This window comes from Zootoca vivipara, chromosome 3 (assembly GCF_963506605.1).
Source record: "Zootoca vivipara chromosome 3, rZooViv1.1, whole genome shotgun sequence".
NCBI lineage: Eukaryota > Metazoa > Chordata > Lepidosauria > Squamata > Lacertidae > Zootoca > Zootoca vivipara.
In genome coordinates this window covers 62,036,036-62,048,786 of record NC_083278.1, presented here as the reverse complement: position 1 = coordinate 62,048,786, position 12,751 = coordinate 62,036,036, and the positions used below count along the sequence as shown (strand labels likewise).

The 12,751-nt window shown below is 39.5% G+C and overlaps 1 protein-coding gene across 6 annotated transcripts in view; it reads left to right on the top strand.

Annotated features, from left to right (window-relative positions):
• Positions 1-11,700, top strand: part of SHPRH (SNF2 histone linker PHD RING helicase) — a 45,722-nt gene extending 34,022 nt beyond the window's left edge. For 4 of the 6 annotated variants that reach the window (XM_035108810.2, XM_035108809.2, XM_060272733.1 and 1 more), the window contains 9 exons: positions 1,338-1,481; positions 1,724-1,825; positions 3,500-3,571; positions 4,464-4,652; positions 5,529-5,621; positions 5,918-6,004; positions 7,197-7,375; positions 8,167-8,247; positions 9,517-11,700. In XM_035108810.2, coding sequence (XP_034964701.1) covers positions 1,338-1,481; positions 1,724-1,825; positions 3,500-3,571; positions 4,464-4,652; positions 5,529-5,621; positions 5,918-6,004; positions 7,197-7,375; positions 8,167-8,247; positions 9,517-9,613 — 1,044 coding nt within the window. In that variant the 3' untranslated portion in view covers positions 9,614-11,700. The remainder of the gene's footprint in view (positions 1-1,337; positions 1,482-1,723; positions 1,826-3,499; positions 3,572-4,463; positions 4,653-5,528; positions 5,622-5,917; positions 6,005-7,196; positions 7,376-8,166; positions 8,248-9,516) is intronic. The other 2 variants (XM_035108808.2, XM_035108807.2) reach the window with 1 other exon arrangement.
• The last annotated feature ends 1,051 nt before the right edge of the window (positions 11,701-12,751 follow it).

Below are 12,751 nucleotides of genomic sequence, written 5' to 3'. Positions count from 1 at the left end.
TAGGTTAAGTCTCATTTTAGGCAGAAATTAAGTAGTCTTTAGGCAAGAGGTAGTGTCTCAGCATTGGATCCATAGCCGCAATTTGGGGGTGATAATAATACAGGCTTACTTTCCTAGGTCATTGTGATGATATTTGTGCTAAGAGTACTGTACCTTTAAAATATTGACTTATATTTTCTCTAGTTCTGCTGTGGTTCAAGTTATTTTGTGAAAGTGGGCTTTTTATTCTGTCTTTGGACCCTTTAATAGCAATAACAACCAAGAAAGTCCCTTCCGCCATAGGAGGAGGGGAGATTGTGGGCGCCACGAGCACTCCACGTGATGGGGGAATGGATGCCATTCCCCCCAGCCCATTGGCCAGCTCCTGGTCGTGGCGCTCCCTTGGTGCGTCCAATCAGGACGTTACAAGGGGGTGCGGCTTGCTGATTTAAGCAAGCCCGCGGCCGGGAAACAGCCTCTCTTCTCCTGACCGCTAGCTGCTTCGTTTTTCCTGCCCACCCTCCCTTTAGGCAGGGCTCTCTTTTGACATTGCTATGGACATCGGTCGGTCGCCATTGAGGGGCCTGGTAGGAATTTTCCCACTTGGCAAATTGGCTCTGGCCTGGTGGTTTTCGCCTACCTCGTAGCAACTCGTCACAACTTTGGTTTTGGCGGTAGGCATTGGATTATCTCTGAAAGGGTACAGGTGGGGGGGGGGAGGTTGCTGCCATCACCTCCCCCAAAATGCTGAGGGGTACTCCCTTAAGGAGTCGGGGGCGTGGCCATGTCCGAAGCTGTGGTAGGTGAGAGCCCAAGGCGGTGGCCTCAGGATGAGTTCCTAGTTGATCTGCATTGTAGGGCTCACCCAACAGTGGTTAACCCTTCACAGACTGCCAGCAGAGCGGGCTGGAGTCGGATATAGACTGTTAGATCCAATGCCTAAGGCAATACCTCTCTGCATCCGTAATCAATAAAGTTGTGGCCTTCTACGCCCATTAACCATATGCAATGTGTCATGTGTCTTTATTTATTCGGGGGGGGGGTGATTGGGGCATTGCCACACAATTGTGCATACTGAAGTGTGCTTAGTTTTGCTAAAATAGCTAGTTTTGCTAAAATAGCTAACACAGAATTTCTAGTTTACTGTAGCTTTCTTCTGTGTATCTGGGTGGGTGGGTAATGAGTATGCATATGTTTTGCACTACAAAGTACAGTAATTTTACAGTACAAAGCTGTAATTTTCCATTAGATTTTTTTCTCTTTGTGTTATTTTGAAATCCTTAGTGCTGGGACACAGAATTATTTGTTAACCACAGCCTACCGTGCTGCTGCTGATTATCTTTCAATCTTCCCTTCAGCTGCTTCATGAATATTGGATGGTCCTCCGAGATCACGTGTCTGCCATTGATGAGCTTGCCATGGCTACAGAACGGTTTAGAGTGCGTCATCCGGAAGAGCCAAAACCCAACCACCCTGTTCTTCACATAATTGAGCCGCATGAGGTAACAAGATTACATTGTCTCTGAAAAACAGTAGTGCTGATTAAGCTACCATTCGGGACTGCTGCTTGCCACTAAACAGGACCTTAAAACCTCAGCCCTGCTGTTTGTTGAATGTTCTTCTTGTAGCATCTCTCCATTGTTTGGGACTAGATATAACTTGCACACCAGGTTTATGTGTTTATTATATGAGTATATCTAGAGATTGCCTTAATGATCACTGAAGGGTTACATTTCTTTTCTAGGTAGAACAAAATCGAGTGAAACTCCTTAATGACAAAGCAGTTGCCAAATCACAGCTTCAGAAGAAACTGGGCCAGCTTCTCTACCTTACTAATTTGGAAAAGGTAAGGTTGACTTGCACCATTTCCAAATTACATTCATGTGGAACCCTCTATTACCTTGAAGATACGATTTTCTCTTTAATCTTCCCTCATATTGTTTGAATATCGAAAAGAAAGAAACAGAGCAAGTAGGGATTCCTACTTTGCATTGGCATTATCCTCAAAGAGGTTCTTGGAGCCGAGACAAGAAAAGCTGTGGTGAGGTTCTGCAGGTTTTACCTCATTCCTTCAAGTATGTCCAGTATGGATTTAAAGGACACAGACTCAAACTATGACTACTTGAACAGCTGTAGATACTTACTGCAGATGTTTGTATAGCTATGCCAAGAAGCAGCATACCTTCCAGACTATGCTTCATAGCTGCAAAAGTTGCTAAACTTCACATAACTGGGACATTCTGCTGACTTGAATCACTGCAAACTGCTCTAATTAAACAAAAGGAAAAAATCATTCTTCCTTAAATGTCAGCTTTGTAATTTTTTGATCATGGTTATGAGAACTAGGCAAGCCATTTTGTGCACAAAATGGATTCATTGTCTCTTTCTTATATACATGAACTTACCATACTACACTACATAGCTAGCTAATTATCAGGGAAATTTCAAAACCAGTTTGCAATACTGAAGCAGGCTGTTGCCTAAATGATAAAAAAGACAGAAGTCCCACTGGGCTTCTACAAGCTCTTGGACACACCCAAAATTGTCTGGATTGTATTTTAAAATCATGACTCAGAATTACCCCCCTGATTGTCCCTTGGAAGTTTTAATAGAGTTTTCCATAGAGTTGTTTGCATTCATCAACCACAGTGCTTTAAACAATTCTTTTTAAACAATATCTCTCATAGAAATCCTAAAGCTGATCACCGAATCTCAGACAGCATTTTATCTTTTAGTTTTAAAACTCCTGAAAAATATTGGCTTGAATCCAAATATGCCCTTGTGGTTACAGAAGGGCTGTTGACAGAGAGAGAGCGCACATAGCATGAGAAAGTAACCCCAATTCAGAAAAGAATTTTCTTTTTGCACAAGTTTACTAATGGAGTTTGTATGCTACAGCTTGTATTGTATGTTTCTCATACTGTAATAATGCATTCCCAAGTACAGTGGTGCCTCAACTTATGAATTTAATCCATTCCGAAGGCACCTTCATAGGTCTAAAAATTCGTAAGTCGAAAAGCGCCATTGGAAACACGATTTCCCATAGGAATGCATTGGAAACGGAAAAATTTGTAAGTTGAAGCAACCCTATCTAAAAATGCGTAAGTCGAAAAATCCCTATCTAAAACCGCCGCGGTTTCCTTTTGGATGTTGAGACATTCGTAAGCGCACGACCATTTGCCCCATTCGTAAGTCGAAAAATTCGGTTGTCGAGTCGTTCGTAAGTCGAGGTACCACTGTACATTGTGGTACTGCACTGTAAGATGTCTTCCACAAGCTTGCACAAGAACACTTGGAATAGCACTAACACACACATGAGTCTTTGAATCCAAGCTATTGCTTTTATTTTTCCAGGTATTGATTTATTTTTAGCATACTTACAAACAGGCCCTATATAATGAATTGTCAAACTTACTAAGCTTTAAAGTTGTTCCAGCTTCAAATCATTTGTAAGATTACTTTAAGTATTAATTTACTTTTACTCCCTCACCCAAAATGCTTTTCTTTAATACTTCCATAGTCTCAGGATAAAACAACTGGAGGAGTGAATCCAGAGCCATGTCCAATTTGTGCACGGCAACTGGGAAAACAGGTAAGACATTCACCTGTGGATTTTTCTGTAGAGGATCTTAAGATTTCATATTTTTAGTGCCAACCGAACGTCCCTGGGGAGAGCATTCCACAAACAGAGAACCACCACAGAAAAGCCCGTTCTTGTGTTGCCACCCTCTGGACCTCTTTCGGAAGAGACACCTGAAGGGCCCTTGATGTTGATGACAGGATCCAGATTGATTTAATTTGTGTTTTTATGCTCCATTTGTAATTATATCCATTTCACTAACTCCTTGTTTTTTCCCTTCTTTTGACTTTATAATCCAAAGCTCCTTGTGTTGTCTCTCTCTCTGTGTAGATAGATAGATGGATAGATACATAGATGTAGATACAGATACAGATACAGTTGTACCTTGGTTGTCGAACTTAATCCATTCCAGGAGTCTGTTTGACTCCCAGAATGGTTTGAAAACCAAGGCACAGCCACAGAAGCTGCTTTGGACTTTTGGCTTCCCAAAAACATTTGCAAACCGGAACACTCACTTCCGGGTTTGCAGCGTTCGGCAGCTGATTTGTTCGGGAGCCAAGCCATTCAACAACCAGTACAACTGTAGATAGATAGATAGATAGATAGATAGATAGATAGATAGATAGATAGATAAGAGAGATTTTTCTGATCACTCCAGAGATCAGTGTACAGTATGGGGTAGCAACATCACTGGCTTCTTCCCTGATTCATGCCTTTAGAATCCTTAAGTAATGTGTACATATTAATTGCAACCAGCATTGTAAATGGATTTCTTCATAGAACTTAAATTCGAATGTTTAAAAATTACAATTTTCTACTTAGTTCTAATGTATTGTCATGTTTGCATGTGAACTTCAATATCACATATGTCTCTGCACTTACTTGCTGTTATTTCTCCCTCTAGTGGGCAGTGTTGACATGTGGACATTGCTTCTGCAATGAGTGTATCGCTATTATTATAGAACAGTACAGTGTTGGCACCCGCAGAAGTTCAATCAAGTGTGCCATCTGCAGACAAACAACATCACATAAAGAAATCTCTTATGTCTTCACTGCAGAGGCAGCAAACCAAGAAGATGATATACCTGTGAAGGTAAACTGACGTACAGATGAGCACTTTTTATATTGATGCATGTTTCTAATAATCCTGTAAGAGTATTTACATTTTTCTTACTTGGAAGAGAGTTTAGATGCCATGCTGACTGGCAACAAGCCTAGATTTTTAGGAGGGAAACCAAATGACTAATTTTTAATGTTTTAGTATGTTTATGTTTGAAGTGAGTTTTCTGTAAACCACCCAAGGACTTCAAACATTCAACAAATGTTCTGAATAAATAAATGGCAGCAGTCCGTTTAAACAAAACAACACCAACTTTTAATCACTGAGATTTTATTTATGGGCAATAGGAACTTGCCGGTAGCTGAATTTGATTTTGTGAAGTTTATAGTTCTTTAGCTAGCAAAACATACTGAGTAATCTGTTGATATTTATAGTGCCAAGCCCCAAATACCCTCCAACCATCAACCAGCCATTGGGCTGATTGGCTTTCAATATACACACCCAATGCCTACACCAAAACCTTCTGACATCTGTAGTCATTAAAGGTTGTGGCCTCATTTAATCCCAATACTGCTGTCCTGTGTCTTATTTTGTGTTACTTTGCTTGTGCCCGCTCCACTCATACCTTGTGCTCTACTGCACCTCAGTCCGCAACTAATTACTTTTAATTTTTTTTAAAAAAAAATCACATGGAGGAACTTCTATTTGAATAACATTTTTATGAAATGCTTACAATGTTTATACATAACGTTAAAAAATAGGATAGATTTCTTTATGGAAATCATTTATAGCAAATTTCACTGTATATATTTATGTAAACAAACATCAACACACAGTGTTACTGAATGACTTTAATCAGATCTGAACTATATAAAGGAAACATAAACTTCAATTTCTTCTTTTTCAAAGGGAAGTCACTCTACCAAAGTGGAAGCTGTGGTCAGGACTCTAAAGAAAATCCAGTTCAAAGATCCAGGGGCCAAATCCCTAGTTTTCTCAACAGTATGTCTAAAAGTTTTAAAAATTAAAATGTACATTATTCAAAAGGTGGTATATAGCTAGATTGTTTATTTCATACCTTTTGTTCACTGCTTGATTGTAAATGCACATACACACCTCAAAGCTGTTTGGATTGGGTGATTGTATAGCTAATGAAGATAATTTTAAGTTAAGATAAAATTAGGATACATAGGAAAGTGTATCTTCTAATTTTCTTCCCACCTTTTTTAGATGCTGGATGCTCTGATAAGTACCATCTTGTTTGTAATATGGAAATATCTTCTCTTTATATTTTATAGTGGCAAGATGTCCTTGATATCATTGCAAAAGCGCTATATGATAATAGCATGGAGTTTGCTCAAATCAATGGAATTAACAAATTTCAGGTATGTTTCTTCAACTGCTCACTGATTGTAATTTAATCCTTTGCTTTGTCTTGAGAGTAACATTATGAGGATTTCAGAGCACAGACGTCTGCCGGAACATATTAGGACAGGATTCACCTAACAAGTCCCATTAGCAAGGCTTTCTGCTTGCACAACGGAGCTTCCTCCTGTGCATCCCTATGCCCCCAAAATTGGCTTGGGGGGGGGAGAGACAGGCACATTCCCAGGACTAAGAGGTAGGGAGAAAGAGTAGGGAGAAAAGGGGAGATTGTTCCATCTGGCAAGCTGAAATGCTTGTGGTGAAGGCATGATCAGAAGACTGTGACCTTGTATTTGAGCTGATAGCACCTAGCACTTGCTTGGCGCAGAAATAAAAAGAATTAAAGTGCCAGAGAGCTAGGCTAATTTTAGAGCTACTAGAAAGATAATGCCCACTCAGTTAATTGCAGCTAAGCAAGTCAAAATAACTCAGGAATGTGCATGTACAAATTGTGTCTGGACCAAGCTCCATCTGAAAAGCCCCCTCATGCCCACCTATCACCTTTAATCTCTGAAGTCATCAGAAGGAAAGGAGGCAGCAGCCAGGCAACCCTCTATCACGCCTGAATACATCTGCAGCCGTACTTCATGCCCAGGCACCCTTCCTGCATACCTGTGCTCAGGTATAGTGCACACCTGCTCTCTCTGTCTCAGCACTCTCACAACACATCTAGCCTAATACTGTTTGTTGTGTTTTAATTATTTATAGTGATTTTAATTAGTCTTGTGTCTGCTTAGGGAGCCAATTTTGGTTTGTAATGTGGGATTAAAATTTAATCACCCATTGTTCATGTTCATTGCTATGGAAGTTAACAGTGGCTAAGGGTTCAATTTCATGCAAGCTGTGAAACATCCTTCAGACTAGCTTCAGGTCCTTTGCTGCAGTGGTGAGGAGGGGAAATTATTCCAGAGGTGCAAGGGAAGGAATTCTTATAGTCATCGTTAACAGGAGGAAGTTATTAATATATGTGCACCAGCTCTAAGTATTCTCGGGCTATGTATGATCCATTACCTCTCAGATCCACTCTGTCTTTGTAAAGAATTTTGGATTCAAGTGTCACTAGTCTGTCACACTTCATAGCAACTGAATTTGTTCTTAAATATACAGGGAGCTGATGAAGTTTTGAATATTATTATTAATTTTGCCTTTCAGGAAAATCTATCTTCATTTAAGTATGATGCCAAGATCAACATATTGTTATTGCCTCTTCATACTGGCTCGAATGGATTGAATATTATTGAGGCAACACACGTTCTCCTAGTAGAACCTATCTTGAATCCAGCACATGAGCTACAGGCCATTGGCAGAGTGCATCGCATTGGGCAAACTAAGTAAGGATCAAAACTGTTGTGGGCTCACCTAACTGCCACTTAATGCAGTGTGTGTATAACCACTCTGAGGTTTTCTACAATCAAGCGGTATATAAATTCTATGAAATAAATTAACTAAATAAATGCAGTGTTAGGATTTCACACAGTGTACGACAGTAAGTTGAGAGTAAGTGGCAGGTCAGTAGAAACATGAAGTACGAGCAGAACCAACCACTTGCCAATACAGTCATACCTCGGGTTGCAATCGTTGCGGGTTGCGTGTTTACGGGTTACGGACATGCCGAACCTGGAAATACTGGAACGGGTTACTTCTGGATTTCGGCGCATGTGCAGAAGCGCTAAGTCACGCTTTGTGCATGCGCAGAAGCGTCGAATTGCATCACACGTGTGCACAAACGCAGCGCTGTGGGTTGTGAATGCTGCAGGTTGCGAACGTGCCTCCCACATGGATCACGTTCGCAATCCGAGGTTCCACTGTAACCTGATCTCATAATGAAATTGGCTGGTCAACACATGTCAAAATTTCTGTAGCCAGCATTGTCCTAAAGCTACATTATAATTCTAGCATCTTCTGAAACATAAGTGGTTTAGTTTATAATACACACCACATGCTTGTTGTTGGAGCTATTATAGACTGAACAATAAAGACTATTAAGGCTATAATCCTAAACTCCCTTTCTAGGGAGTAAGCCCATTGAACACAGTGATCTACTGAGTAAACTTGTAAGGGATATCGCTGTAAGTGTAACAACGTGCTGAATAGTCTTTTCTTTCCCCCAAAATAATTTCAGGCCCACAATTGTTCATAGATTCTTAATCAAAGCAACAATTGAAGAAAGAATGCAGACAATGCTGAAAACTGTAGAAAGGAGGTAAGTAAAGCCTGTCTATACAATATTTCATTTTTCAAATTTGTATTCAAATTTGCAAGGGCAGCTACCCCAGACATAAAAACTGAGATCCTAGACACTTACTGCTATGTGTGTTAAGTTCTAGTGAACTCAGTAGGACTTACTTCTGAGTAGATATGCATGGTGTTAGAAGCCAGAAAAAAAATTGTTAACAAAAATGTATTATGGTGCAAGAAGGGGAGGCATTATGCAAGTGATACTTCTGCAGTCACAAATGATTACGAATTTCTACACAGTACTCACAAATGCAACAGGTGGGCTTGTTGCCCAGAGAATATTGCTTTCCACAAGCAAAATAAAGCCCTTTGAAGCATTGTGGAAATCAAACCCCTACAGTAGAATAGTTCCCCCAAGGATCAAACATTTGAATCCTAGACAATAAGTAACTGCATGCACACTTTGATATAAACTGATCCTATGGAAATGGTTCTCTGGTTTGTCCTTCTGATTTGTATGTATTTCCAGATCTTTCATGTATATAGAGAGCCCTAGAATCAAAACTAGTGATGTGGTTTGCCATTACATAGATTCAAACTTTACTCCTCATTGGCATTATTTTCAGGCTACTGAAACTGAAGAGCTTGGGGACATTTTTCCAAACAAAATTAAAACAGAGTGAATTTACTTTGAATTTTTGTATTGTCTGATATTCATAGTGAGCCCAGATTGTCAAGTGTCATGCAAAGCAGTGTGCACAAAAAGCAGCACAGGATGTTAACAGGTGAAGAACTATTTACCTGTTAACCATTTACAAGCACAAATTGCCCTTTTCTATAAGTCTGCTTTTAGAGAAATCTAAGATGGTTTCTGACCATCTTTTGTAGGTAACATAGCATGTTGATAACCTCTCATAAGGTTCTTTAAATACACAAAAGCTGTTTCAATAAAAGAAGACTTGCATATAAAATTCTAGCAACAACTTGAAAGACATAATTCTGTGAACCGTGATAATGCAAAAATGACTAAAGCAAAACACTGGCTTAGAAAGAAAACAGTTCACAAAGCAGCTTGTCCTTGCAAACCTACATTTGACTGTTTTCTTCAGGTAATTAGACAGCTTGGTCCACCTTTAAGACCCAGTGCTGTGCTTTTGAGTCTCTCCATTTCAACCATAATCATTGCAACATAAACCTCTTTAGTAGAGCTGCCTCTTATATGTAATGAATGTAGATGTGAGCTACATTTCTCATTTTTAAAAATGTATTTTTCCCTTCTCCCCCTCCCCCAAAGCCACTCTAGTTCTTCCATGAAGCAGTCGGAGGCCTCTGTGTTAACAGTAGCTGATCTCGCAGACCTTTTCTCAGCAGAAACTGAAGAACTTGAATGAAGCAATGGATTTCATGCTCTTTTGAGACCAAAAGAGGGCCATAACCTACTTGTTTTCTAACCAACACGTACAAATAGCTAACTGTTCAGAGGTTCCTGTAGATGTCACCAAACACCCACCCTTATTAGGGTTCTATGAACTGATTAGTCTTTTTAGCAGTTTCCACTAAGTTCTGTGGTTGTGGATTTCTTCAGCACATTTCTGTTAAGAAGAAGACTTGCACTTTACACAAGCACTACATAGCTTTGCACTTCCAAAGAACATGAATATCCCAGTCCAGCTTTATTTGTATGATTTTTTAAAAAATGTATGACTAGTTGTGCCAGAAAACGAATGGGGATTCACATGCCATTGAAAGCAAGGAGTATGGGTAGATATCCCTGACATTCCTAAACCGACAAAAGACTTGTTTGCTCAAGGTGTTTGACTAGACATTGAGGAAAGAAAGCTTTGCATGGCAGGAAAGAGTGTGAAAATCATGAAGCAATTCTTTTGCCTTCATTTTATTCCTATAATTAATTACTAAAATAAGTTAGTGAGTAAGCAAATCATTTTTAAGAAAGGGCTTCTAGCGGTGCTGACATATTATCATGCAGGTTTTACCAGTTAATCCTAGCTACAAATTTTTAGACACCACTTTGGCATTTTAAATCATTTTCTTGTTATTTATGCTGTGATATTATGTTGTAGAAATCTGAAAATATTTTGCTTGTTTATATTTAAACGTTTGCTGTTAATGTCTGCACTTCTCTTGATAAATTATGTCTTTTGTATGATCTTTTGTCTTGAAATAATAGCTGAAAACATCTGTTTGACAGATTTTTAAACGTTCTTACATTCTTGTTTAAAATTTGGATTCTTGTATCCTATTAAACAGGTAAAGCTTCCTCTTGTGTAGCTCACTTGATATCTATTAATCAATTTAGCAGCTTAAAAGAATTAACATCAGAGGGCAAATGTTAATGCTAACAGATGTGTATTCAACACTGAAAAATTAAATTGTTCAAACACTGAGATTCAATAAGAGCTTCTTGGAGAAGACAAATACTTGTATGGAATACTCCTGTTAAGAGGGACTTTTTCATAGTACTGTATGTCTTCACATGGGAATGCATATTAGAAGTAACATCCTCCTGGCTTGTCTGGGCCGTCACTTTCAAGTACACCTCTCAAATGGGTATTTTGCATACTCAATTTCCTGCAGCATCTGAGCTGTCATCAATCACAACTGTCTTTTGGAGTGTGTGTAGGGTGTTTGTGTGTCCTTAATCTTTACTTATCGTTTGCTATCTTGGAGGCCTCTTATTAAGCAGAAAGATGGTTGAAGTGGATCCCACATGTGGATGGAATAATATTTTTAGACAGGGCTCAATTCCAACTTCATTTCCCTGCAATTAGTGCTTAACTTCAGTCCTGGGGACCAAATACAGCTCTCCAAGTCTCATTGTGTGGCTCTTTAAGGTCTCTCCACACACACAATTTCATTCTGGCCACACCCCTTGAGTGTTTTTACCTAGCTGGTATGCATATCTTTGAGTTGCAGTAGTGCCTTTTGCTTGCCTTGGAAGGAGGATAGAAAGAGGTATGGGAGTGTGTGTACTGCACAAAGTTAAAATTTGCATGCATTGCTCCACCTACTTTTGCATTTGGCCCCATCATCACTCTCATGTCCTTCCCCCACCCCAAAGTGATTGTGGTCCTTGAACTAAAAAAGGTTCTCCACCCCTGACCTAACCAAACCAACATATTGGAGGCTAGAGACTTGCATACCATCGCAGAATACTGTGGTAGCATATGAACCTACCCTGAAAATTCTTAACATTGGTTCCACGGAACTGGGGTTTGTTAGGAAAGTGGAGATGAATCATCGTTTAGCCATGCCCTTTCTCTAGAAACAGTGTTAGCAGGGATTATTGGGAATGCCCAAAGATCAAGAGCAGGGTCCCAGAACAGACATAATTGAGGTGTGTGCTGTGTTTATCAGCCATATGAGTTTGTTTGTTTTTGTATGGAGCTGTTAGGCTTAGGAATCTTGGTTACTCTTATGTTAACCACCCCTGTAGAATAGATTCTGGTGATTGATCTACTTTTTTAAATATACAGATGTTATTTTACTATCTGTATTTAGTATCTTAATATTTTACTAAATATTGCAGATTGTGATTCTTTCCTTGTAAAATGGGGATAAGTTACTTAAGGATGTAATCATACACCTATCTGGGAGTAAGCACCATTGAACTCAATTGCTTCTGAGTTTACACAAAGAATTGTGCTGTAGCGCATGGGTTTTCTGTGAATAAAACCCTGGATTATAAATCCATTTGGCAGATCCCATGCCACCCCATGTCACTTAATCTTTCCAAAGCAGACTTTGGGGATGTATTCTGAGTTGTTTTATGATTATTGCCCTTGATTTAGTGCTAGTCCTCCCTGAGGCTCAGTGGCTTGGCAGTTTCCCTTTGGTTGCTAGAGCTAAAGCTTGTGTATGGATGGCATGTAAACATGGATGCCTTGCTTTATTTGGGTGATGGATGTAGCTATCTTTAAGCTGCTTTAGACTTCTTTACAGATTTTAAGATCATGTTTATTTCTGTTTAAGCATCTTTTTCTAACATAGTTACACATAAGGCAAAGAATATCTAGCTGAAACATAGTACAAATAAGCAATACATGTGTGTGTTTGTGTAAGCTGCTGGTTCAGTCACAACAAGAGTTTCAACCATTTCAAGGAGCTGGACTTGGCCTGCAAAGCATCCGTTGGTACAACCAGCCTTTTTCTTCCTTTTTTGGTTGCCTGGAACATAAAAGTTGTTTACGAGAATGGTCATGTACTATAAATGTAGGCTTGAAAAAAGATCCCACGCTGGGAGAAAAAGGAAGCCAAGGAAATTACTTGCTTGCTCCCAACCCCCCTCGTTTGCTCAGTCTGACAAAGATTGTGTCTGGTCAATGACATTAGGGCAGATGAGTCACAATCTATAAATTGGCTGCAATGAAAAGTGTGTTTAGAACTAACATTGTAGGAAAGCCAAGCCACTTTTGAGAAGTTATTCACTCAGCAACACTATTCTGGGAATTTCTGTCCTTTTAAAAGCTGACCAAGCTTCAGTATGGTGAAAAATGCCAACTGGCTACTCG